Source organism: Xiphophorus couchianus, chromosome 21, assembly GCF_001444195.1.
Source record: "Xiphophorus couchianus chromosome 21, X_couchianus-1.0, whole genome shotgun sequence".
Taxonomy (NCBI): Eukaryota; Metazoa; Chordata; class Actinopteri; order Cyprinodontiformes; family Poeciliidae; genus Xiphophorus; species Xiphophorus couchianus.
This window is the reverse complement of record NC_040248.1, coordinates 19,684,555-19,707,242: the sequence shown is the minus strand read 5'-3', so window position 1 is coordinate 19,707,242 and position 22,688 is coordinate 19,684,555. Positions and strand designations below refer to the sequence as shown.

General features: G+C 40.7%; 1 protein-coding gene and 2 long non-coding RNA genes across 3 annotated transcripts; 1 reads left to right on the top strand and 2 right to left on the bottom strand.

The window, feature by feature from the left end:
* The first annotated feature begins 299 nt into the window (after positions 1-299).
* On the top strand, positions 300-3,549 carry gjd4 (gap junction protein delta 4). The gene has a single exon (XM_028005121.1). It carries the CDS (start codon positions 1,792-1,794, stop codon positions 2,980-2,982), a length of 1,191 nt encoding a protein of 396 aa, XP_027860922.1. The 5' UTR covers positions 300-1,791; the 3' UTR covers positions 2,983-3,549.
* Positions 3,550-19,559: 16,010 nt separating this feature from the next.
* LOC114136402 (uncharacterized) lies at positions 19,560-20,303 on the bottom strand. The gene is made up of 3 exons (XR_003593786.1): positions 20,055-20,303; positions 19,763-19,861; positions 19,560-19,631 (listed from the first exon to the last, which is right to left on the bottom strand). It is a non-coding gene; the product is annotated as an uncharacterized LOC114136402 (long non-coding RNA).
* A 109-nt stretch (positions 20,304-20,412) lies between these two features.
* LOC114136403 (uncharacterized) lies at positions 20,413-21,220 on the bottom strand. Its single transcript, XR_003593787.1, has 3 exons — positions 20,961-21,220; positions 20,585-20,798; positions 20,413-20,488 (listed from the first exon to the last, which is right to left on the bottom strand). It is a non-coding gene; the product is annotated as an uncharacterized LOC114136403 (long non-coding RNA).
* Positions 21,221-22,688: the final 1,468 nt, after the last annotated feature.

Here is a 22,688-nt window from a genome sequence, read left to right as displayed (position 1 = left end):
AGTTTTGTTTTGTGTATCCCAGTGAGTCTAATTTGCTTTTATTCTTGTTCTCAGTTTGTCAAATAGTTTTTGTTTTTTTTTCTTCTGTGTTTTCAACTGTGATTTCTATGTCTCCATTCCTCCTCTGAAGCAATGTTTAGGAAGAAAATACAGCAAGAATTAAAGCAAATCCACTCTTGCAGTACATCCTGTCTGACTTTATCTGCACTTTTTTGTTGTTGTTTTTGCTTAATTTAAACTTAACACCACCTAAAGACAAAGAGGCACCTGCAAAACAATCACATTCTGTCAAGTTTCCACTATGAGGTCTTGAATGTGTTATTTTTTTCTTTCTCCTGATCATCGGTGTCGTTTTTGTGCACAACCCAACTTTATGTAAATAACTTTGGAGCGTTTCCTCCTGCTGGAGTGGAGCTTTGATCTGAAGGAAGAGATCAGTGGAATGCGTTTTAAAATGATGAAATCAGACCAAGACATCATTAATCTCACATTGTTTCATGTCAGTTATAGCTTTAAAGCCCCAGACTGCCACTGTGCAAACTGAGTGAAAGTGTTAGTCGAATTGAATTGAAATAAACTGCACTGACCCTGACTCACAACTGCGAGTGGAATAATCCACAGAGCTTTAATAATTCAAGCCTGTGATCTGTGTCTCATACCTGCAGCAACATACACACAATAAAAGTGTAGTTAACCTCTGCTGAGAGACTCAAAAAATGAAAGTTTGTCTGATTTGTCATTCATATATTTATTCAATAAGGTATCTCATAAAATAATTTTTACATAAGTTTTCAGTTTTAGGAAAACTCAAATTCTCCCACCACTGAGTTTTAAATTGTGAGATCTCTATTGCTTCTGATTCTGTCTTTAGTAAAGTAAACAGTGGTCCTAAAATAAGCTCCTGTCTCTCATCTGATTAATGATTAATTACACTTTTATTTCCTGTGCAACCTACAAGAAGCAACTTTAATTCTTCTCCCCCCATAAACCAGCGTCACTTGAGGGGAAACGACAATTTAAAACCTGGTTTTATTTCATGAGCGAGATTCCAAAGTCCACACACCTGTATGTTCTGTGACTGATCTATGTTGCAGCAAGTTCCTCCAGGATTATGAAGGAGTCAATGTGAGCATGCTGGTCATTGTCCGCAAAAACTCAGGACCAGTCCAATTTGGAGCGAGTAAGCCAAGAGGCTTGTTGTAAGAATGAGCCAACAGCACAAAAATATCTCTGCGATGCCAGGACGGCAACGTGCTTCTGCAAACGTGTTAAGAATAGACCGACAATAGAGCGTGCGCCTGTCTTCTGTTTTCTGGCAACAGGCGTTTGGCTGCAAAGGGCAGATGAAGAAGTAAGACGGAGCACGTCATTTGGTCTGTCAAACTTGGTTTGTTGGAGTCGGTCAGGAAGGATTTCAACCTTAAGGACTGGGCACACTGAGCTCCAGCTGACCTTTGGCGGGAATGGTAGAGGTGGAAAATGGATGAGCTGAAAAATGTAGAGTGAAGTGTCACCTGCAGGACTTTTTCAACTTTATTTTGAGAGTTTTTAGCGCATTAGGCCGAGTAACCATGGTAGAATCAAGTGTCTCTGAGGTCCTCTTTATCTCCGTCAGTCACAGCATCACTTTAATGGGTGAGTCGATTTCTCTTGTCTTTATATCGCTTAAACAGTCTGGATGTTTTAGGCTTCAATGAAGTAATGTCAACGTAACCATTTTCAAAGGTTGTGTTTCTTCTCATATTAATGTTTTGATTTATTTATTTCACAGGAAAGGTGTGGCTCATTGTAATGCTCTTCCTCCGGGTCCTGATCCTCCTCTTTGCCGGATACCCTCTGTACCAGGACGAACAGGAGAGATTCGTCTGTAACACCATCCAACCCGGTTGTGCAAACATCTGCTATGATCTTTTCTCGCCCGTTTCCCTCTTCCGTTTCTGGCTGGTGCAGCTCGTCGCCTTGTGTCTGCCTTACGTCATCTTTGTCATCTACGTCATCCACAAGGTGTGCAACGCTCTCTCCGTGGCTCTGAACTCAACCGGACATGCCAAAGCTTTCCAACTCTTCAAGGTCCACAAGGAGCAGTTCAACAAGATGTGTGTGAACAAGGTGCCAGTGGCAGTTGAGCAGAGAGGGGGGCTGAGGTGCTTCACAGGGGCCTACATCCTCCATCTGCTGTTCCGGACGCTGTTGGAAGCCGGATTTGGGGCCGCTCATTATTACATGTTTGGGTTCTACATCCCCAGGAGATTCCTGTGCCAGCACGCTCCGTGCACCACTCAGGTGGACTGCTACATCTCCAGGCCCACCGAGAAGACGGTTATGCTCAACTTCATGCTCGCTGTGGCCGCTCTGTCCCTTTTCCTCAATGTTCTGGATTTCATTTGGGCCGTCAAGCGATCGCTGAAGCACAACACCAAGAGGAAGAGGAAGGTTGAGAAAATATTTGAAGAGGAGCGCTGCTTCCTCTCTGCCGGTGTGGCATCCACTTGCAGAGATCCTAGCACATCCTCTACTCAGCAAGATATAGAGGCCCAATCCGAGAAAATGGAAAGTTTCAGGAAGAGGCACGGGAGTGGTGGGAAATTTCATTCAAGTCCGAAGGCGTCCATCCTGGGGCATTGCGCGCACCCTTGCTCTTCAGAGCCTCTGTGCTGCAACAGTGGTAACAAAGACATCTTGATCTCCCAAGAGGAGGTTCTGGAGAGGAATGGCAGCGAGGTCGCCCTCTGCCCCCAGGAGACCATAGGGACGCCAAGGCCCATTAGAGTCAGCAAACGCAACAAACTTAAACCCCCACCTCCACCCAGGCTGGACCTCAAACCACCCTCTGGGGAATCTGTAGCACCGGTCAAGGATGTTTCCATGACAACTTCAGTCTGCACCCGGAGAGTGGGTCAGTATTCGCTGTTTGAACTTGGAAACGGTATTGAGCCTCAAAGCGGTGAAGGTGGTCAGGAGAAAAGATCAGAGTGGGTGTGAGCTTTAGGCACACATTACTGTAGTTCCCCGTACTACAGCAATGTGTTTTTCCTTTAAACCCAGGCTGCTGTTTAGTTTGAGAATCTGAAATGGAGACATAAACATCAGACACAACACATCATAATTAGAGATGCACCAATCAGAATGGGCTGCTGCTTTCTGCACTCCAAACAAGTCAGTCATGAACCACTGCAGAAGTACAAAATTACTAAATAACCTTGAGTCTTTTTCACTTCATACGCCTATAAAAGAATTTGAGCACTTGTATGACCTGGTAGTTGTTATGCATGATGTGTTTACTGATTGGAAAAAAAATAATCTTTCCTTTTCTAGCTGCCTGGACACTGGTTAGGGGTGATCAAGTTGGAAATTGTTTTGTTTTTTTTAGTGCCGCTCTAATCATAATCCATTATGTTGCTTTTTTTTATTATTTGCCCTCTCTCTTAGGGTACGTGCTCTGTGACGCTACGACAAAAATCCTCCTACCTCCTGAATCAGAGTTAGCAATGACAGAAGAGTTTTGAATAAGGCGTCTTTGAGCAAGCGTCGTTCTTGGGGGGTATTAAAGATTTCAAAGAAAAAAAAAACCCTACAAGAATGCAGCCCAGCTGTTTGTTTCCATACAGATTTGACCCCCAACACTGTCCACAACAAAGCCGAGTCTTGACCTGGACTCTGTTCGCTCCCTCGTCTCAAATCCCTCCATATGATTCCCAACATAGATAGCCCTGCTTTTGAGCATGGATCAGTGAGGTCAAAGTCCACCGGACCAGGTCAGATGGTTCTACTAAAACGAGAGGCAATGCCGTCACCCGGCCCATACATGGAAAGAGAGTCCTCCCGCAAAGTGAAGGACACTATGAAGGCCCCTAAAAGCTGACATAGGATCACTAAGTAATTATGCTCCCCCATAGGGGCCCAGTATTTACGGCGACAGCTTGTCACTCTATTTCAGGGCCTCCGAGGGATCAAGAGGACCACAAACATCAGCACACTTCCACACTGGAAATAGAGGAGAGTTAGCTGTTGCCCCCGCAGGATCTCTGCGCTCTGCTTCGGCTTTAGTTTCACCTTGATCGAAGCCGAAATTAATTTTGACACTCGCCCGTTAAGGACAGGAGGATGTGTCGCTGTGTTTACACAGCCAGTGAAACCACATTAAACAATTTACACAAAATGATTGAAATGAGTCATCGATATGACTGAGTTGCTGTAGAGCTGAGGGGCTTATCTTTGTGTAAAGAGATACTGTAGCTCTTGATCTTCTTCTTTTTGAAAAAAGCTCCCCGACTCATATCTTGGATTCGTAAAGAGAACTGCACACTGACTGTGAAATGGCTTTTCCTTTTTTTTTTTAAACCAAAGACAAAAGCATGTATGATGAAGAGTTTTGTTTTCTTCTTCCACCAAAGTGTCTTTTGTGTATGCTTTCATCGTTCAGCTGGGCCGGCATTTAATCTAAATTAAATTCTCTGATGAAATTCTTAAGTGCTACAATTCTTGTACTAAAAAAAAAAAAAAACTTAAGCCATTTGAGATTTTATATGCCCTTCGCATAGACTTTTGTGCTGCTGTGCCAGTGAATATGCTACTGTTGATGTACAATAGGTTGCAAAAATATTCACACATCTTAAACTTTCTGGATTTTGACATGTACAATCACAAACGTCAGTATTATCCATTTGGATCTTGTGTTACACGTTAAAACAAAGTAGTGCCTCATTAGGAAGTGGAAGAAAAACAAGGATGCAACGTTTTGAAATTGTTTTAAACTTTAAAAAAATCTCAAAAGAGACGTATTAATCAGTCTCTAACAGCTTCGTAGTGTCTGATGAGCTTTGCAGATTTCAGATGAGCTTTTTCTTCAACAACACTTCAGATCAGGAAGAGTAATGCAGTGCACTAGTTGTGTAATACTGTACTATTGCACTACTACTTCCATTTTTCTTCAGATAATAAACTGAACATTGTTTAAACCTTCGGATATTCTAGATACTTAGGACCTAACCCTGCTTTAAGCTTCAGCAGAACTCTATCATTGACTGCTGTGTTTCTGTTCGCTGGTGTTCTCCAACAAACCTCTGAGATGGACTGTTTTCTAATTACATGACTTTCCTTGTTTTCCTTTTTAGTGTCTCAAAGTATACAAATGCTTGCCGACCTCTTATTTGTAGAACATTTTGCAACCTGCTACTTTCTGTTGGTTTATTATTCTATAAAATCACGATAAAATACATTAAAATGAGTGGTAGGAATGTAGGATTTCTTTTTTCTTCTTTAAGTTCAAGAGGTATAAATCCTGTTTCGAGGCACTGCAATACTCAGTTTAATCTCAAGCACAATAAATCCCAGATTTTGAATAATTGTTTGTTGGATCTCTTCTATTTTTGTATGAAACAGCCACAGCTTTCATCACGTTTGTATGGTTCAAAACCATACAAACGTGATTAATGCGATCTTTTAATGCGATTTTTATAGTTTTCAATCAAGTTTTGTATTCGCTGCTTCTCCCAACACCGGTGTTTTGATATTCTGCTGCCCCCTGGTGACAAAGAATGATAACCGCAGCCTCATTTTCTATTCCCCCGCCTAACATCAGCAGGCTGGTACTCTGAGGAAGACAACATTAAGACATGACGTGCTTTTCATTCGTTGAATTTTATGCTGTAACAAGGGTTAATAAGAGTTTTAAATGCAACTTCTTTTAAAGTTGCTTTCTACTGACTACAGTCAGTAAAAGGGCTTAAAACGCTGCTAGTGTTTGAAAAGTGATGATGAAAAAGGATATTTTTTCATATTTTTATCCAATAAAATCTTCTGTTGAGTTCTACTATAGAACTTCTGTTGAGTTCTACTATATGTATATATATATATATATATATATATATATATATAAATATATATATACAGTATAGACCAAAGGTTTGGACACACATTCTCATTGAATTCAATGGGAAGGTGTGTCCAAACCTTTGGTCTGTACTGTATATATATATATATATCTTATATATATATAACTTCAGCTTTAAAAGAAGATATATATTTATATATGTATATATATATGTGTGTGTATGTATATATATATATATATATACAGTATATATATATATATATATACTGTATAGAGGCTAAGCCAAAGCTTTAAGCCCCTGAGGTGGTACACCGGGGTAAAGTTGACACGCCGATCACTTATCCGCTGATTGAAATGAGAGCCGTCCTTGATGTTAGTCCAGTTCATCCATTTATTTCCATGACTCGGCAATCATTATCTTATTTCCTTTGTACAACAAGTCATTCCTCTAACATGTTGTCAATAACACCTCTAACATAGTTCCAGCGATCCACACAGCATTCATTCAATAGCATTGCGTCACATTAATATTGCGTTGTTTTGCGTTGCGGTCAAAAATTGTTTCCCCCTTTTGGGTGGAACACACCTCCTGTCATCAACACTGCATGCTACCTAAATAGACAGCTGACAGATCATGTGACCCAAACCATTTAGAATACAGAAAGGCACAATCTGCTCCTACATACTGTATATATATATATATACAGTATATATATATATAGATCTATCTATCTATATATATTTATATATATATACATATATATATATATACATACACAGGATTGTCAGATTAATAGTACCTTTCGAAAATAACTTTTTAGCAGGTATTAAACATGCTATGAAATATAAATATGTTAAAACATCTAATTAATCATATAATGTCTTACTTGGTGATGGAACTACTAACAAAGAAACTTTTCAGTCATATTCTAATTTATGGAATGTGTATTTGCTGAGTATATTTGCTTTAATATAGCAAATATTAAAGACCCAAAAACCTTGTTTTATCTCTGGTTTGGGGCTGTCAGTGAGTAAAGTGACCATCGATGTTACTGGACTCTATAAAATGTGGCTTAAAGCTGAGATGCTGATGTTTGGACATGTAAAATGTATATATTCTCTCTGCATATGAATCTATAAATAGTTTGGTTTCTGTCAGTTCTGTAAAGATACAAGAGAGAACCAAAGCGAATTTCTCTTTTACATGACCAGTACTTTAATTTTACTTTGCTGTAAAAATAACCATTAAATGGTTTCAAATTTAACAAACTCTATGCTTTAGGAAATATTTCGCCCTATTTGATGTTTGATCTGAATTGATTAGCTACTTAAGCACCTGAACTTCTGATTATCTGTCAGAAAATGTGTGCAGTTCACCTTATTTTGTATTAATTGAACCGTCACTGCGTGTGACGTTAAGCTGACAGCTGACATAAAAAACACCCTGTTTTCACCTGGACAAATTGCATCATTTGTTCATAGAACGTGGCAATATTCAGATCAATCATCAAATAGGATGAAATATTTCATAAAGCATAAAGAGCCAAAGTTTGTTAAATTTTAAACCACGACTCCTGCTAAGTAAAATTAAATTATGGGCCATTATAAAGAGAAATTGGCTTTTTTCTCTCCTGTTTCTAGAGCTGACAGAAACCAAACTTTAGATTTATTAGCAGAGATAAAATATATTTTACATATCCAAACATCAGCATCTCAGTTTTAAGCCACATTTTATAGAATCCAATAATAACTAAATAAAGAGTTAACTGCCCCAACCAGACCCAAAAAAGGTTTTGCGTCTTTATTATTTGCTATATTAAAGACACATCATATCTTAATTTATTGCATTCTCGTGTAAGTTTTGGCTTTATTCTTAGCACTAGAAAAGAAAAGGTCGTCCAGTGACTGTGGGTGCATCAGCACTCTAACCCCCCTTCATTCCCACCAACTTGCAACACAAAGTTACACCCTTAGCCTAAAAACTTCTTTTCCTGAATAGTCAAAATAATCGGGGCACCAAGAGAAAAACTTTGCATCCAATCCAATCATCAATCCATTCATCCAATTATCCAATTGATAGTTGTTACCGTCCCTCATCCTGAGCAGTAAGTAGAGAGGAACAACTCCCTTTTAACAGGAAGACACTCCAGCTTAGAGAGACTGATCATATTCTATGACCTGTTCAAAATTAAGACGACTAAGAAAACAGAAAATATAGAAACATTAGGACTGGAAGCCATTTTATGAGGCCATGTAAGGAGTGTGTGCTAAAAAGAATCTGAACTAGATAAGTTCATATTCTTTGTATCTCTAACAGTCAGTGAGTGAGACACAGAGGTAAATTTAAAAGACACCAATTGACCTAATCACTTTTTCCCCGAAGGTAGGAGAAACCGGAGCACCCGGAGAAAACCTATGCATTGAGTTTAAAGTGTGTCCATTTAAAGAATGTCTCCAAATATTAGTGAGTGAGAGACTAAGGTAAATTTAAAAGAGACCAATTAGCCTAATCACTTTTTCCCCGAAGGTAGGAAAAACCGGAGCACCCGGAGAAAACCTTTGCATTTAAAGAGATGGGATGCATATCCGGAGGCATCCTAACCAGATTTTCCGGCTCAAGAACTCAATGGCCTTGGATTTGGAGGCACCGATCCTCATCCCGGCCACTTCGCACTCGGCTGCGAATCGCTCCAGTGAAAGCTGTAGATCACGACCTGATGAAGGCAGTAGGACCACATCTTCTGCAAAAAGCAGAGATCTGATCCTAAGGCCACCAAATCGGATCCCCTCAACACCTTGGCTGTGCCTAAAAATTCTGTCAATAAAAGTATTGAATAGAATTAGTGACAAAGATTAGCCTTGGCGGAGTCCAACTCTCACTGGAAACGAGCCCGAGGTACTGCCGGCAATGAGGACCGGACTCTGGTCTGTTCCTGAGCTTCAGGATCAGATCACCAAGGTCCCTACCTTCAGCTGCCATCCTTTTGACTCTGCACCCACCAGTTTGTCTCCCCCAAAGGTGGTGAGCCCGTGTGAAGAGGGAATCATGTCTCCTCTTCGGCTGTGCCCAGCTGGGCTCCATGGGTTAAAGCCCAGCCCCAAGGTGTATACGCCTCTTCTATGTGATGCTCACAAATGCACCTCATAATGTCTTGTTGCCTTTAACCTCTAATGAGGGAACTTTAACGTTCCCATCAACTGTGGCACGCCTGCCTGAATGACCACTGTTTTTTCTCTGCTCAGGTTCCCTGAGGATAATCTTCCTGCCTGAAAGTGTAAATGATGGCATTTCAAGCTTCTTCTTGCTAGGGGGCATTGGGCTAAAGTTTAACTTATCTATCGTTATAAGCTTCTCTTCTTTCAGTTCTGGATCTAACCTGCCTCCACCCAGAGGCAAGGTTCCTTTATAACGAACTGAGTTTCCGTCAATGGCTGGTGGAAGTTTGGCTTGCTGTTCGTTGGTCTGTGTTTCTGCAGCAGCATTAACTTGTACCTTTGTCTCTTTCCTCTTTATGGATTCATTTAAATCCTCATATTCTTTCTTCTCCCTGTAGTACTTAGTTGTCATCGTATTCACTTGTTCAGTGAGATTTTTAATGCTCTCTTGATCCCTATGTCTGTTCTGAGTTAGTGCCTGAATCTGACCATTTAGGGACTGAATTTCCTCCTTCAGCCTTTTCCAATCATATTCTGTGCGGTAAAAACTTCTTTCCTTACCCATGGCTTCTTGCTGTCGTCGTGAGTCTTCTTCCTGTAGTTTTACATTTTCTTGCCGTTGTGAGGCTGGGAGCGTTGAGTGGCTCTTGGCCTGCTTCTTCAAGGGTTTTTCCTCCTGGAGAGCTCTTGCCTTCTGATATGTTGCTAATACCCTGTTTTGCACTTTTTTCTGAAATAATGCGATGTCAGAAAACGTGACACTTGGTTCATACTTATATTCATCTCCCACCAGAGTTTTTGAAAGTCTATTCCCAGGAATTTTCATTTGATTCTTTACCTCATTCAACTGCTTTTCCAGAATTTTTACCATGCCCTCAAGAGTTCTGGACTTTTCTTTTTCTCTCTTAATTTCAATATCCTTCTGGTCAACATAGTTGTTCTTTTTGTACATTTCAAACCGAAGTTTCTCCACTTCATTTTCCTGCTTTTCAACATCCATTTTGCAGGCTGTGAGTTGAGACATCGCTTCACTTTTTTCTGCCAACGTCTTCTCAAGCTTCAGTTTTGAGTCCTTGAGGTCATTTAAAGAGGTTTGAAGGTCTATGAATTTAGTTTGGTAGTTTTTATTCTCAAGCAACAACTGATTCCTGTGGGACCTCTGGTTCTTTATCTCTCTTTGTAACTGTGGGATTGTCTTAAAGTTCAGGTTTTTGATTTGTCTGTGAGCTTCATCTAGCTGTTTCGTGAGTGAACCAATCTTCTTATTTAGATTCACAATATCTTCCTGAGCTGCTTGCAACTCTTCCTCCACTGCGGTTCTACTCCGATGCTTCTTAGCTATTTTTTTAAACCTTTGTATGAAATCCAGAATCACAAAGATCAATTCATCTCTACTCATTTGTTTAACTTCGCATTCTGTTAAAAAATAAGTGTTAATTGGCGGCATGTTGGCTGTTCGACTGATGTATCACGAAAGCTACGAAAAAATGCACTGTTCAATCCAATATGGTAAACCCAACGTCCGAGCTGCAGCTGCTTGACTTCTGCAAGTTTGATTCAGACGCTGGATATTCAAGGCATCTGTTCCTTGTGATGTCATAAGGGACAGATGCCTTGTCCCTTATGACATCATAACACTTTGGCATCATCAGATTACATCAGTGGAATAATGTCATGTATGCTATGTTGCCAGGCAACAGCAAAGCCAGCTCACTTTCCACCATATTCCTGGGAGGCTTACTGTGTGAAACGATTCTAAAATTCATTAACTCTTATTTGAGGAATTGTTTAAGAGAAGTAGTACTGCTCAGCACGCCACGCTGCCAGAACTCTCTATTCCTGGGAGGCTTACTGTGGAAACGATTATGAGTCTTACTTCCGGCGCCCACCGGACGTAGCGGCATTTTACTGTAATTTGTAGGGTTTTTTGTTCATCTATATTCATGATAGAAGTTACATCTCTCTTTTCAGTTACTGTACAATGTTTGGTAAAACTTGTTCACGGAGACGCCGTCTGCCATCAGAGAGCTGCTCAGTTCAGAGGACAGTTTGTGAGTTTAATCACGGGGAGCGACAGGAACACAGCGTTAAGTTTGGTAATGGAGTGACGGTGAATTAGCAGCGCTGCTAGCAGCTCGTCTCTCTGAAGAACCGACTTTAACAAAGAGAAAAGCAGAGAAGCTGGTCAGAGTTCTGAGCTGCAGGTTTGTGCCAACAGTGTAAAACAGCAGAAATACATAATATTAGCTTGGTGTGATGTGAATTTGAGTTTTCATTTGGATTTAAAAAGTCATAAAATTCATGATCTGAATCTTTATCATTATGTTTGGGCCAGCAATACATTTCTATAGTACAAAAAAATATATATCTGGGTTTATTTAGTCCATCACAACCAGAACGTCGAGGTTCTCCGTTGCTGAGTGTCGCTGCAAATAAGCGGAGAAAAGACCGCAGCTGTCCGTAACCCGGAGAATCTCCCCACTGGACCGGAACCGAACTGAACCGAACCGAACCACACATTAATCTGTTCTAGAGAACAACTTGCCACTAGAAAGGGCCGTAAGATGCCCCTGTGAAACTCGGGTAACTGCTGTGCTCTAATAATTAGACCAAACTTAATTTGTGGCAGCAACAGGTGTGTTTTGAACGAGCTCCCGAAACCAAAAAGACAGTGTTTCTGTGATAAGAGGTAGTTTTCATAGCCTACCGACAGATAAGGAAACAAAAAGAATTCGGCTAAAAATTCTAAACTTGGAGAGAGAACCCAAAATGCTTTATGTGCTCGTTTCATTGTGTGGACAAAAAGCCAATGGAAGAAAACCCGCATAGGCATCCGAAGCAATTGAGTCATTGAAGTAGCTAGATATGCTAACATTGAGTGAAACAAATGAAATGTTCGTATTCAACATTATAAACAAACAAAAAAAAGCTCCTTGAATAGAAAAGAAAAAGAAAACTCAGTTAAACTGATTACCACAAAATGATGTTGAGCAGCAGGTCCTGTTACAAAGTCTACATCTCCACCTTAGTCAGTTTAGGTACCTTCCAGTCCGATTTGGCCTCCATCAGTAGGCCACCTTCCCGGCTCCCCTGGCTTGATCAATCTGCAGCCACAGACGATTTCTTTCCTCCCAGGTTTCTTTGGGTAGCATTTTAGCAAACCGGATGCCCAGTTCTTTGCAATAAGTGGATTTTTTGGTCTTCTTCCAGATTTCTTCCTTCAATAATCTTCGTGTAAATAGCACAATAACGGTTCTGTGTTTGTTCTCCATCCTTAGTCCCAGTCGATGAACAACATGCACGTCCCCCTTCAGCCTTGATGCAGATTCAGGAACGATGTGCTTCAGAGTACATATGACTAAAGCCCTGATGTCTTCATCTTTCTCCTCCTTCAGACCTTTTATGCGAAGGCTCCATTTCATTCTGTACCTTTTCTCTGAGCCTCTTCTTAAGACCAGCATTCTCCTCTCGTAGTTTTTCACTTTGCTTTTCCAGCTCTTTACCTTTTGCGGCCCATGTATTTTCAGGCAGTTTGTTTTTTTTGTTGTTTGCAATGAAAAATGAAAAAACGAAAATAGACTAGTTTTTCGTTTATTAAACCAAAATCGGATGACGGCTCGTTATCCGATTTCCCATTTAGTGAACAAAACGAAAATGGGAAAACCGGATAACGAGCGCTCAATTTCGATTTTCATGACAACATTTTTGACAAGATATCTGACCCGTAAGTTCTCTCTGTCAGGCTTACACAGGGTCCCTATCACACATAGACTTTATACAAGCTGCAGAAAGACGATCTGCCAAGCGTAAGTCAGTTTAAGTAATGCTCCTGTGCGCAGTCTGCTTCTGTGTCCCATCGCGCGTGTGCAGTCACCTGTCCTCCTGAATTAAAAAAAAACCAAACTATTTCACTTAACAATATATAGTTATGTATTTATATTTGACTGTTATATTCCAGACAACCACGCACACATATGTAAAACAATAGCTAATTAAAATATTTATTTTACCTGGTTAATGTGATTTTTGCTCCTGAACCTCGCCGCACAGCGTCTTCACGTCAGGGCTGTAAGATGTCACCTTCAGCTTCAAACAGGAGCGTAAGCTGACGTCTGTGAGGCGTGAGCGGTGCTTGTTTTTAATAAAGTTCATGTTGGAGAAGACCTGCTCACAGATGTATGTGGATCCGAAGATCGCAAGGACTCCAAATGCACACCTCTTCATGTTGATGTAGCTGTCGGGAATGGCATTCCATGTTTCGAATACAAGTTTGTCCTGTTTGGGAAGGTTTGCAACTTCGCTCCATTTGTGATTCTGAGCGAGAAAGGCCTTCTGATGGCACACATTTTCAAGATCAGCTGTCAAACTCTTGAACTTTGACACCCAGATGTCTTTGTCGGCGACGTCGGCCAGTTCCATCTCTAGATCAGGTTGACTTACACCTGGAAATGCAGTCATATTCAACAGGGATGGATCGATGCTCAGAGGAATGACAGGGAAAGATAAAGTGTCTTTTTCCTCTCTGAACTCACAGAATCGTTTCCCAAATGATGCTTGCATTGCAGTGATTGCAGATTGCAAATACTGCGTATTTATCACATTCCCACCTTGTTGGTATTCTCTCAAAGAGGGGAAGTGATGCAGTGCGACTCGCTATAAATCCTTGGCCAACACTGTTAGCTTGCGCTCGAATCCCAGCACCTCTTCCAGCAGGTGCAGAGCTGTGCCTCCTTTCCCCTGAAGAGATGTGTTCAATGTGTTCAGGTGCGCTGTCATATCGACCATAAAGTGTAGCTTTTCCAGCCACTCTGGCTGTTCCAGCTCAGGAAAGGTGAGCCCTTTGTTGCTGAGGAATGTTTTCACCTCTTCTAGACACGCTGCAAAGCGTTTCAGCACTTCCCCTCTGGACAGCCAACGGACTTTGTTATGCAGCAGGAGATCAGAGTACTTGGTGTCCATCTCATCTAGTAATGAGCAGAACTGATGGTGATTTAAACCTTTTGCCATTATTTTGTTGACAATCTGAATGACAACATCCATTACTTCTGTGCATTCCGGAGGAAATGTTTGTGCACACAGTGCTTCCTGATGCAAGATACAATGGAAAGTCAGCAATTTTCTATCCAGTGACTTCTGGAGTAAAGTTACAAAGCCCTTCTGCGCTCCTGTCATGCACGGTGCCCCATCAGTAGCTACTGACACCAGGTGAGTGGTCTTTATTTCTTTATTTCTCAAACAGTCCAATACAGCCTCACATATGTCCTCCCCCCGTGTTTGGCCTTTTAGCGGTATTAAATCAATCATTTCTTCCTGTGGCCCGGTAGCGCTCACGTATCAGCAGAACAACGCTATTTGTTCAATGTCATCTTTATCTTTTTACGCATCACAGGCGATTGAGTAGGCCAAAGCTGAATTGATATCTTCAATCTGCTGTCTGGTGACGTTTTCTGCCATCTTCACAGTTCTGTCCTGGACAGTTTTGGCAGAGAGAGGCATGTCTTTTATTTTCTGCAAAATTTCATCTTTGTTTCTGAAGTCCGAGAAAAGATGTTCTGAAATCTTAACAAATGTTTCTTTGAGATAATCTCCATCTGTAAATGGCTTACCATGCTTGATTATTTCCTGAGTAGCCACGAAACTGGCACATGTAGTAGAATTTGCGTCTTAATCCACTTCTTGAAGTGACTTGCTAGCTTCAGCCTTCCGCATCAGCTCCGAAACGGCCTTTTTTCTCTCCTCTCCCACGGGATATTTTTTAGCTAAGACGGAGTGTTTGCTCTTGAAATGTCTTTCAACATTTGACTTTTTGTTGTTTGCCAGTCTTTCGCCACATATTAAGCAGACAGGTGAACCAGTTTCATCAGCGGTGAAAGCAAAATGATTTGTCCACGTAGCATTAAATGTTCTGCCATCTTCAGAATGTTTCCTTTTCTCTGATTTATTCATGATTTATCTCCCAGGCAAGGATCAAAAAGTCAATAAATCAGTGCGCTAAAAAAAAACCGCAGTCTGCCAGACATGTGGGGTACGTCAGGAATGCCTGTCGCACATCGGCGGACATGACGTATATTTTGGGTGCTAAAACAGTTCAAAAGTTTTTGTTTTAATGTTAAAAGTTTACCGTAATCTTCAGATTTAGAAATGTATTTTAAAATGATTTTGAGTTATAATTTTTTAATGATTTAATTTTAATAAAATATTCTATTTCCCAAAGTCACTGGGAGCCACAACGGAAGGACGAAAGAGCCACACGTGGCTCCGGAGCCATTGGTTGCCGACCCCTGGACTAGGGCGACTCCAACGGTGCAGCTCAGAAGTTTATTGATGTTTCGTATATGAGTGTGTGTGGGTGTGTGTGTATGTGTATGTGTGGTTATCTGAAACAGAAAACAATAAAGGTACATATTAATACCCATGCAAGCAAAACACAGATACACATAGATACAGGACAAAAATGGCCTGCAGCACCACAGAAATCCAGCGGAGGGCACCATAACACTACAAATGAACTGTCAGGTAAATGCAACAAACATACAAAAGACAAAAACCGTCAGAACACATGAAATGAGTGGTAATTCCCTCATATACTAATACGATAACAATATGTATCTGGTAAAGTATAGTACAACCTGAGCTATCATAATTAAACGCCTGCATTGTCGGCAGCCAGAGAAACACGAGGAGCCATCACCTCCTGGGCCAACAACCGAAACAAACACAAATATAGAACATGAAACTGCACACTTACATCATAAAAACGCACACAGGTTTCATACACAAAGGACCCAGGATAGATTGATGGTGGACGTCAGCGGATGCCACTTCCATGCCACCAAGCCACACAGTAGCACAGAAAAACAAGCCACTCAGCTACGTGAAACGGAACCACAAAAGAACAGATGCATCTTGGGTAATGTAGTGCTAAACAAACAGACGGACTTTTAACAGCCGCCCCTGTATTTGCAACAAATACACTCATGCAAAGTCCGCTAGTTTGAAGGACGATCCAAATCTTCAGGCACTTCAGGAAGCTCCACCAGTTTGGTTACCGGGCGAATGTAGATACTGTCCTTGACCTTCACCTCAGCAGCTCGAACGACGCCATCCGTCCCAGGGAAGACCTTGGTGATGGTCCCGACAGGCCATAGTCCCCGGGGAAGGTTGGAATCAGCGATCATCACAATTTGTCCCACAGCAGTATTATCAGTAGATTTCCTCCATTTCTGTCTTAACTAAAGTCCTGGGAGGTAGTTCTGGATGAAGCGATACAAATTTTTCATTTGATAGCAGACGGGTGCCTAGCCTCCATGGAGGCCGCTCAATGGGGTGAAAGTCAAATCTAATAGTTATAGAAACTGGGGCATGATCTGATAGGACAATAGCATCATATTTGCACCCAGTGAGAGAGGACAGCAATCTATTATCAATCAAGAAAAAATCAATACGCGTAAAGGTGTGGTGGACTGGGGAAAAGAATGAGTAAACCTTCTGGGAGGGGTGAAGAAAACGCCAGGCATCATGAACATTAAATTCAGACATAAAGGAGTTAATCATTTTAGATGAGCGCGAAGGCATGGTTATGTTTGTTGAGGAGCGATCCAACTGAGGATCAAGCCAGCAGTTAAAATCACCTCCCAATATTAAGTGATAAGTGGACAGATTGGGAAGTGACTGGAAAACATATTTTAAAAAGTATTCGTTGTCATAATTGGGAGCATATATATTAGCCAATGCCACCGGGGTATTGCAAATGGTACCAGTGATAATAACGTATCTACCACAAGAATCAGAAATGGTTTGAGAGTGCACATAGGGGACAGATTTACTGATAAGGATAGCCACTCCTCTAGATTTAGTGTTAAAAGAGGAATGATAAACTTGACTAACCCAGCTGCGCCTCAGTTTCACGTGGTCCACGTTCTTTAGATGTGTCTCTTGAAGGAAAGCTATTTGTGCCCCCAATCGTTGCATATGATGTAATACCTTACTACGCTTCACAGGATTGTTGAGCCCCCCTGCAGTTAAAGCTGGTGAAACGGATCTCTCGTCCTACCGCTGTAGCTGGTGTCAAGTGAAGATCAGCCATAGGTCAAAGTAAAACACAAAAGTAAACGTGAATCACCCTGGTCAACTGAAAAAAAGAGACATACACAGACAAAAAGAACCAAGTAACACACACACCCCTGCCACCTGAAACCCTCCCTAAACCAACCCATTCGCTGAAGCATTCCCCCAAACGGGATGCGCGAAAACCCATCAAAAAGAAAACAAAAAACAGCATCCAGCTTACTAGAGGCTGAAAAATGAAAGTAGTCTTAACTACTGACTACTCTCCTGGGAATGTGATGTAAATATAACAATATGTGAAAAATGCACCATCTAGAGAACAACAGGTTTGTAGAAACATGAAATATATTATAAGGCATGTAGAACTAATGTGCAATCGGACACACAAAGGCCCCCTTGTATCAACAAGAACCAAGAAAATAAAAATACATTTCCAAACTAGGAGTTAAATCCACAGTGTATCCAGAGTACTCGAAAGGCACTGTTGAGAACCACAATGCATTAAATAATAATTGTATTGTACAGAGTATTACAGTTCCCAAACAAAGTGTTATCCCATCACTGGGTAGCGGCCCCTCTGGAATTCAACTGTGGCCGGAACAACCACACTTCAAACTGTGGCTGGATCAACCACATTTTTAATGTTTTTCTCAACAAAGTCTGCAGCAAGGACTGGGTCCTCGAACTTACCAGTCTGCCCGTTGGGAAGAGTGATCCGTAATATTGCAGGGAAAAAAAGCCCAAACTTGATTCCGGGGCAAGAGTGGAGTTCCTTCTTCACTTTCGTAAACGATGCGCGTTTTTTAGCAACTGAGGTTGAATAATCGGGGAAAATGAACACATGTTTTCCTTCATAAAGTAAGGGAGACGACTCACGAGCCCTCTGTAGAATCTCATTCCGTTCTTGAAACAGGTCGACACGGACTACAACCGGGCGCGGTGGGTCCCCCTCTGCTGGCTTGGCCCGCGATGTGCGATGAGCCCGGTCAAGGGCAGGCTTAGCGTTGAGGCCGAGCAGATCCTGAAGCAGCTTCGATACAAACTTTGTCGGCTTTTGACCTTCAGATCCCTCCGGTACGCCCACAAGGCGGATGTTATTTAGTCTGGAGCGACCCTCCAAGTCTTCACATTTCTTGGACAGTGTGTCCACTAATACATTTAACAATTTAACCGAGGCCTCCATCAGTGATGGGATTTTCGGCTCCTTTTCGAGATGCGGCTCTAATGGCTCTTCTTACTGTGGAGAGCCGGCTCTTTCGGCTCCCCATATATATTTTTGACATTATTAATTAATAGCTTAAACCTAATTTTATAATATTTTGTTTCATTATTGACATTGTTACGCACTTATGATAGGGTGACCAGACGTCCTCTTTTTCCCGGACATGTCCTACTTTTCAGACCTAAAAAGATGTCCGGGGGGAATTTAAAAATCGTCCGGGATTTTGGTCAACTGCCTCAAAACACATTACATAGCTTACAGTGCATTGTGATTACATTGCCACTACGTTCCACTACTCCATTCCAGGTTTCTTTGTATGGCAAATTAGTCACGCCCTTCTCCCCAAATCCAATCACGTTGCATTATGTGTGTGAGTTGTGTGGGAAAAGTAAAGATAGCTGAGTTGACTTGTACACCGGCCGCAAGACTAGTTAAACCTTAAGTGTGACAGGCGATAGCGCATGTGTGTCCGCCGATTCTACGGCAAAAATGCCTAAACGAAAGTGTACGTTTACGGAGGAATTAAAGAAAAGATTCCCGTGCTTTCGTCAAGGTCGTGATCCCTATGAGGCGGAGTGTTTGACGTGTAAGGCAGGCACTTATGTGTCTGTGGCAAATAAAGGTGCCAACGACCTGCAAGCGCACGTGAAGTCAGCAAAGCACGCGAAAGCAGCCAGGGGCGAAAGCTCTTCGGCTAAAGTCACAGATTTCTTGTGACATTTCCGAAATGTCCTGTTTTTTTAAATTTCCTTCATTGGACCATTAAATTTACAGGCACTAGGGCACTGCGCTGCGTGTCACGTAATCCCTGAGCCGCGTCAGTGCGGGCAGCCCTGTTCTTAATCAAAAGGTAGATAGCGTGGCTGTCAGTGCGCCAACAACATGCCAAAGCGCAAATGTATGGAGTTTCCCCGCTTTTACTATTTACTTATTTACCATAGTATGATACCTTCAATACTTCTAGGTTCTGCAGAATAAGACGTTCCTGAAGTTGTTGATGATGGTCCTGGCATATCTGGGTGTATTTCCAATACTCCCTCCCTCCTGAAGGAAAAAAATGTTATTTATGTGATAGGAAATGACATCCAGCTATATTACAGAATCAGTGATAGAAAATGTTTTCAAATATTTTATAAGGGCTAAATTTTTAAATTAACTGTAGTTGTAAAGCTCTTTTTTACATGTTGTCTGAATACTCATACCATTTTTACATTACATGCCCTATTCACATAAAAACATATCCGTCTACCTTCCTAAAGAAAAAAAAATTATACACTAATACCTGCCACAACATTCACTGGCATGATAAGGAAGCACAGACTTCAAGAAATCCCTCTGGCAGATACGGCAGCACTGCACAGAAAAATATTTTTTCAAATTAATAAAAATAAAAATGTATTTTTTTTGCAAGAATATTAGAAGTTATTTGCTTTATTTTGTAAAAATAAATTACTTCGTGTGCAACTTTTTTAACAGGATCCTACCTCTCTTTCTTCCAAATCTTCAATTGTGTCTTCGGGCTCCTCCAATGTGTCACAGTCATCCTCATCAACCTCTATAGGTTCAGTCTGATCAGTCCGATTCTGTTTAAATTGGGAAACATTAATGCCAGTATTGTCACAGGCATGTGTGTCTGTGTATATATATATACATATATTTATATATATATATATATAGAGAGAGAGAGAGAGAGAGAGAGAGAGAGAGATTAAAACCAAAGAGTTCAACATAGTAATGTTGATTGATTAAGTTATGGAGGAAATGAGGACAACTTACTTTTTTTTTTTTTCTGCAAGACCCAGCATGTAACGCCAGCATCTGAAGAGGCATTGTTATACCACAAGTTACACAGGGCACCTGAGGCATTTTGGCAAACTCCTCCACATCAAATGGAAGTGGACTTGTCTCCAGTTCGTCCTGGAGGGGTACCAGGAAGAGGACTATTTTCCCATTATTTGAAGCAGAACGGAGCAGCTTGCCGCTGTACCCTTCAGCATCCATTGGGATTATTGACAATTTCCTTTGACCACCTCCACCTGAGATAAAATAAAGATAGGCATTTATTGGTGTAACCTGAACATTTTACAAATCAAAATAAATATGAACAATCTTATTAAAGAGGAATCATTTTAATCTGATGCTTTATGGAACATCCATCTTCCCTTCAGTTGTTTAAGTTTGATAAACTCGTCCTCCAACTGACTGACAATCTGTTATATATAATGCATACTACTATAAGAACACCAATACAAAATAAATTATGAATGAAATATTATGAGTAAATGATAATTATTGTCATTTATTACCTCCTCATGCCTGCTGTCGTCAGAAAAAGAAAGCACCCTTCTCCCTAACCCTGCATGTGCTAAGGGAAGCACATCAGAACTTTTTGGGGTTAGATTGGTGGGGCCTGGCAATACGTATATTCCAATGTTGGAGATTTTTGTAGAACGAGTTGAGGCGATAATCCTCTGTTTGCCTTTTTTCAGGTCTGACTTTTGAAACAGATTTGGAAATTGCCTTTGAGAATAAAGATAATAATAATATTTTGAGACAAAACATCCAGTAAAGGCAGAGTCCATAAAATTAAAATAAAAAACAACAATGAAAAAACATATATGAAATAAATACATAACTGCTATCTACTTCGTTTCCAATTTTAAAAAGAAATTCAAATCTTACCGTTTTAATGCCTGGTTGACCCGTGTTGAAGAATTTGAAGCCAAAGGGCCAGAATTGTTGCCGATATTAGGGCATGAACTTGTTGAGGGAGAGCTTGTATTTCCCACAAGTTCCCTTGTGAGTGCTGTAGCCAAGGCATGAGCCATGTTTCCAACTATCTGCTTTTGAGACAACAAATAAATCTCAATTATATAGACCAATCAACACCTGAGTTGCTAAAAGTTTTGGAATCATACATATAAAAATATCTTGTAAATCGAAAAATGTATGTGTTTTCCACATTTCAGTCAGTGTTAAATTTTTCACTTTATAAATTGCATAGTTGAAAAAGGACATATACAAATTAAATATGGAATATTTTATTAATTATCTGCCAAATAATTAATAAAATATAATTATAATAAATTATAATAAAAGTCGTCACATAAGCCTACATTATTGTATCATAAAAATAGCTGAGCATGGTGATAAATGTAGACATAGCTGTAATGGGCCAGGAAGATACTGTTTTAAACTGTACCGATGCGTGATACTAATCGAGGACTAATAGTAGCTTAGCTAACGTAGACATGAGCTATTGCTAACATAGAAGGGCGAGAACGTTGGGTCGAACTACTTGAAAAGTAAAACTTAATCTGAAATAATCTAAAAAATACGCATTACAACGGTCAGTAAAACGTGCAAATTTTAACATCCACTAACTTCGGATGGTAGAACCACGAACACGATCACTCGGCTGACCCGCCATTCTCTTGTTTCTTCTCTCAGTTTGAATGAAGGCTTTTCCCAGTCAGAGCGGAATAAACTTCCACCACCTAGTGGTCGAATTTTTTACCCAAGTAATTACAGTTGTATAGGTCCCAAATGTGGATTCATATATAAACAATCTTATAGTATTAAAAAGTAGACGTGGGTGTAATGACATATGTATTTTTCTCTCACAAAAATATGTCTAAGCCACGAGACAAGTAAAGAGAGAAATATGTATTGAACTATGGAAAAAAGAAACAGTTCCGAAGAAAACTCAGATGTCCCAGCTTTTACTAGCATGTAAACGCACCATCTACACACAAATCTTGGAGCTTCCACCGAGGCGTGAAATGAGTCTCAAAAATAGTTGTGCACTCGTAACCGGATTTGTGTGTAACTGCAGTTTTGCATGTGCGTACCAGGTGATTTGTGTGTACTTTTTCAACATGTATTTTATTTTTAAGGTTTACAAATCCTGTTACGCACGCACAAATCTTTTTAAGCACGCACAAATCCTGTTACGCACGCACAAATCTTTTTACGCACACACAAATCTTTTTACGCACGCACAAATCCTGTTACGCACACACAAATCTTTCTGACACTATTTTCACTCCATATCTGTATTACTTTATCTTTCTCTCTGTAGTTAGAGAACCTGACGATGATTGATCGTGGAGGGGCCGAGTCTTTAGGTTTCATATTAAGCTACCGGTGGGCCCTCTCTATATCAAGATTCATATCTTGTGGTAATTTGAGTGAAGTGCGCATCAAATCAGTCACGAAGGAAATCATGTCGTTCTTTTCTTCTCCTTCAGGTATCCCATTGATCATTGCGTCTCGCTCTTGACTCGAGGTCTTCACACTTAGCTGAGAGATTAGCTTCTCTTTGTAGCATGTAGCGCATCACGCGGTCATGGCGGAGCAGCTGATCCTCAGCGTCGCTCACTCTTTGGTTGGTGTCTGTAATTTGCTGCT

Excerpts from the sequence above, each read along its gene's own strand:
- gjd4 (XM_028005121.1), top strand. The coding sequence starts at position 1,792 with ATGCTCTTCCTCCGGGTCCTGATCCTCCTCTTTGCCGGATACCCTCTG.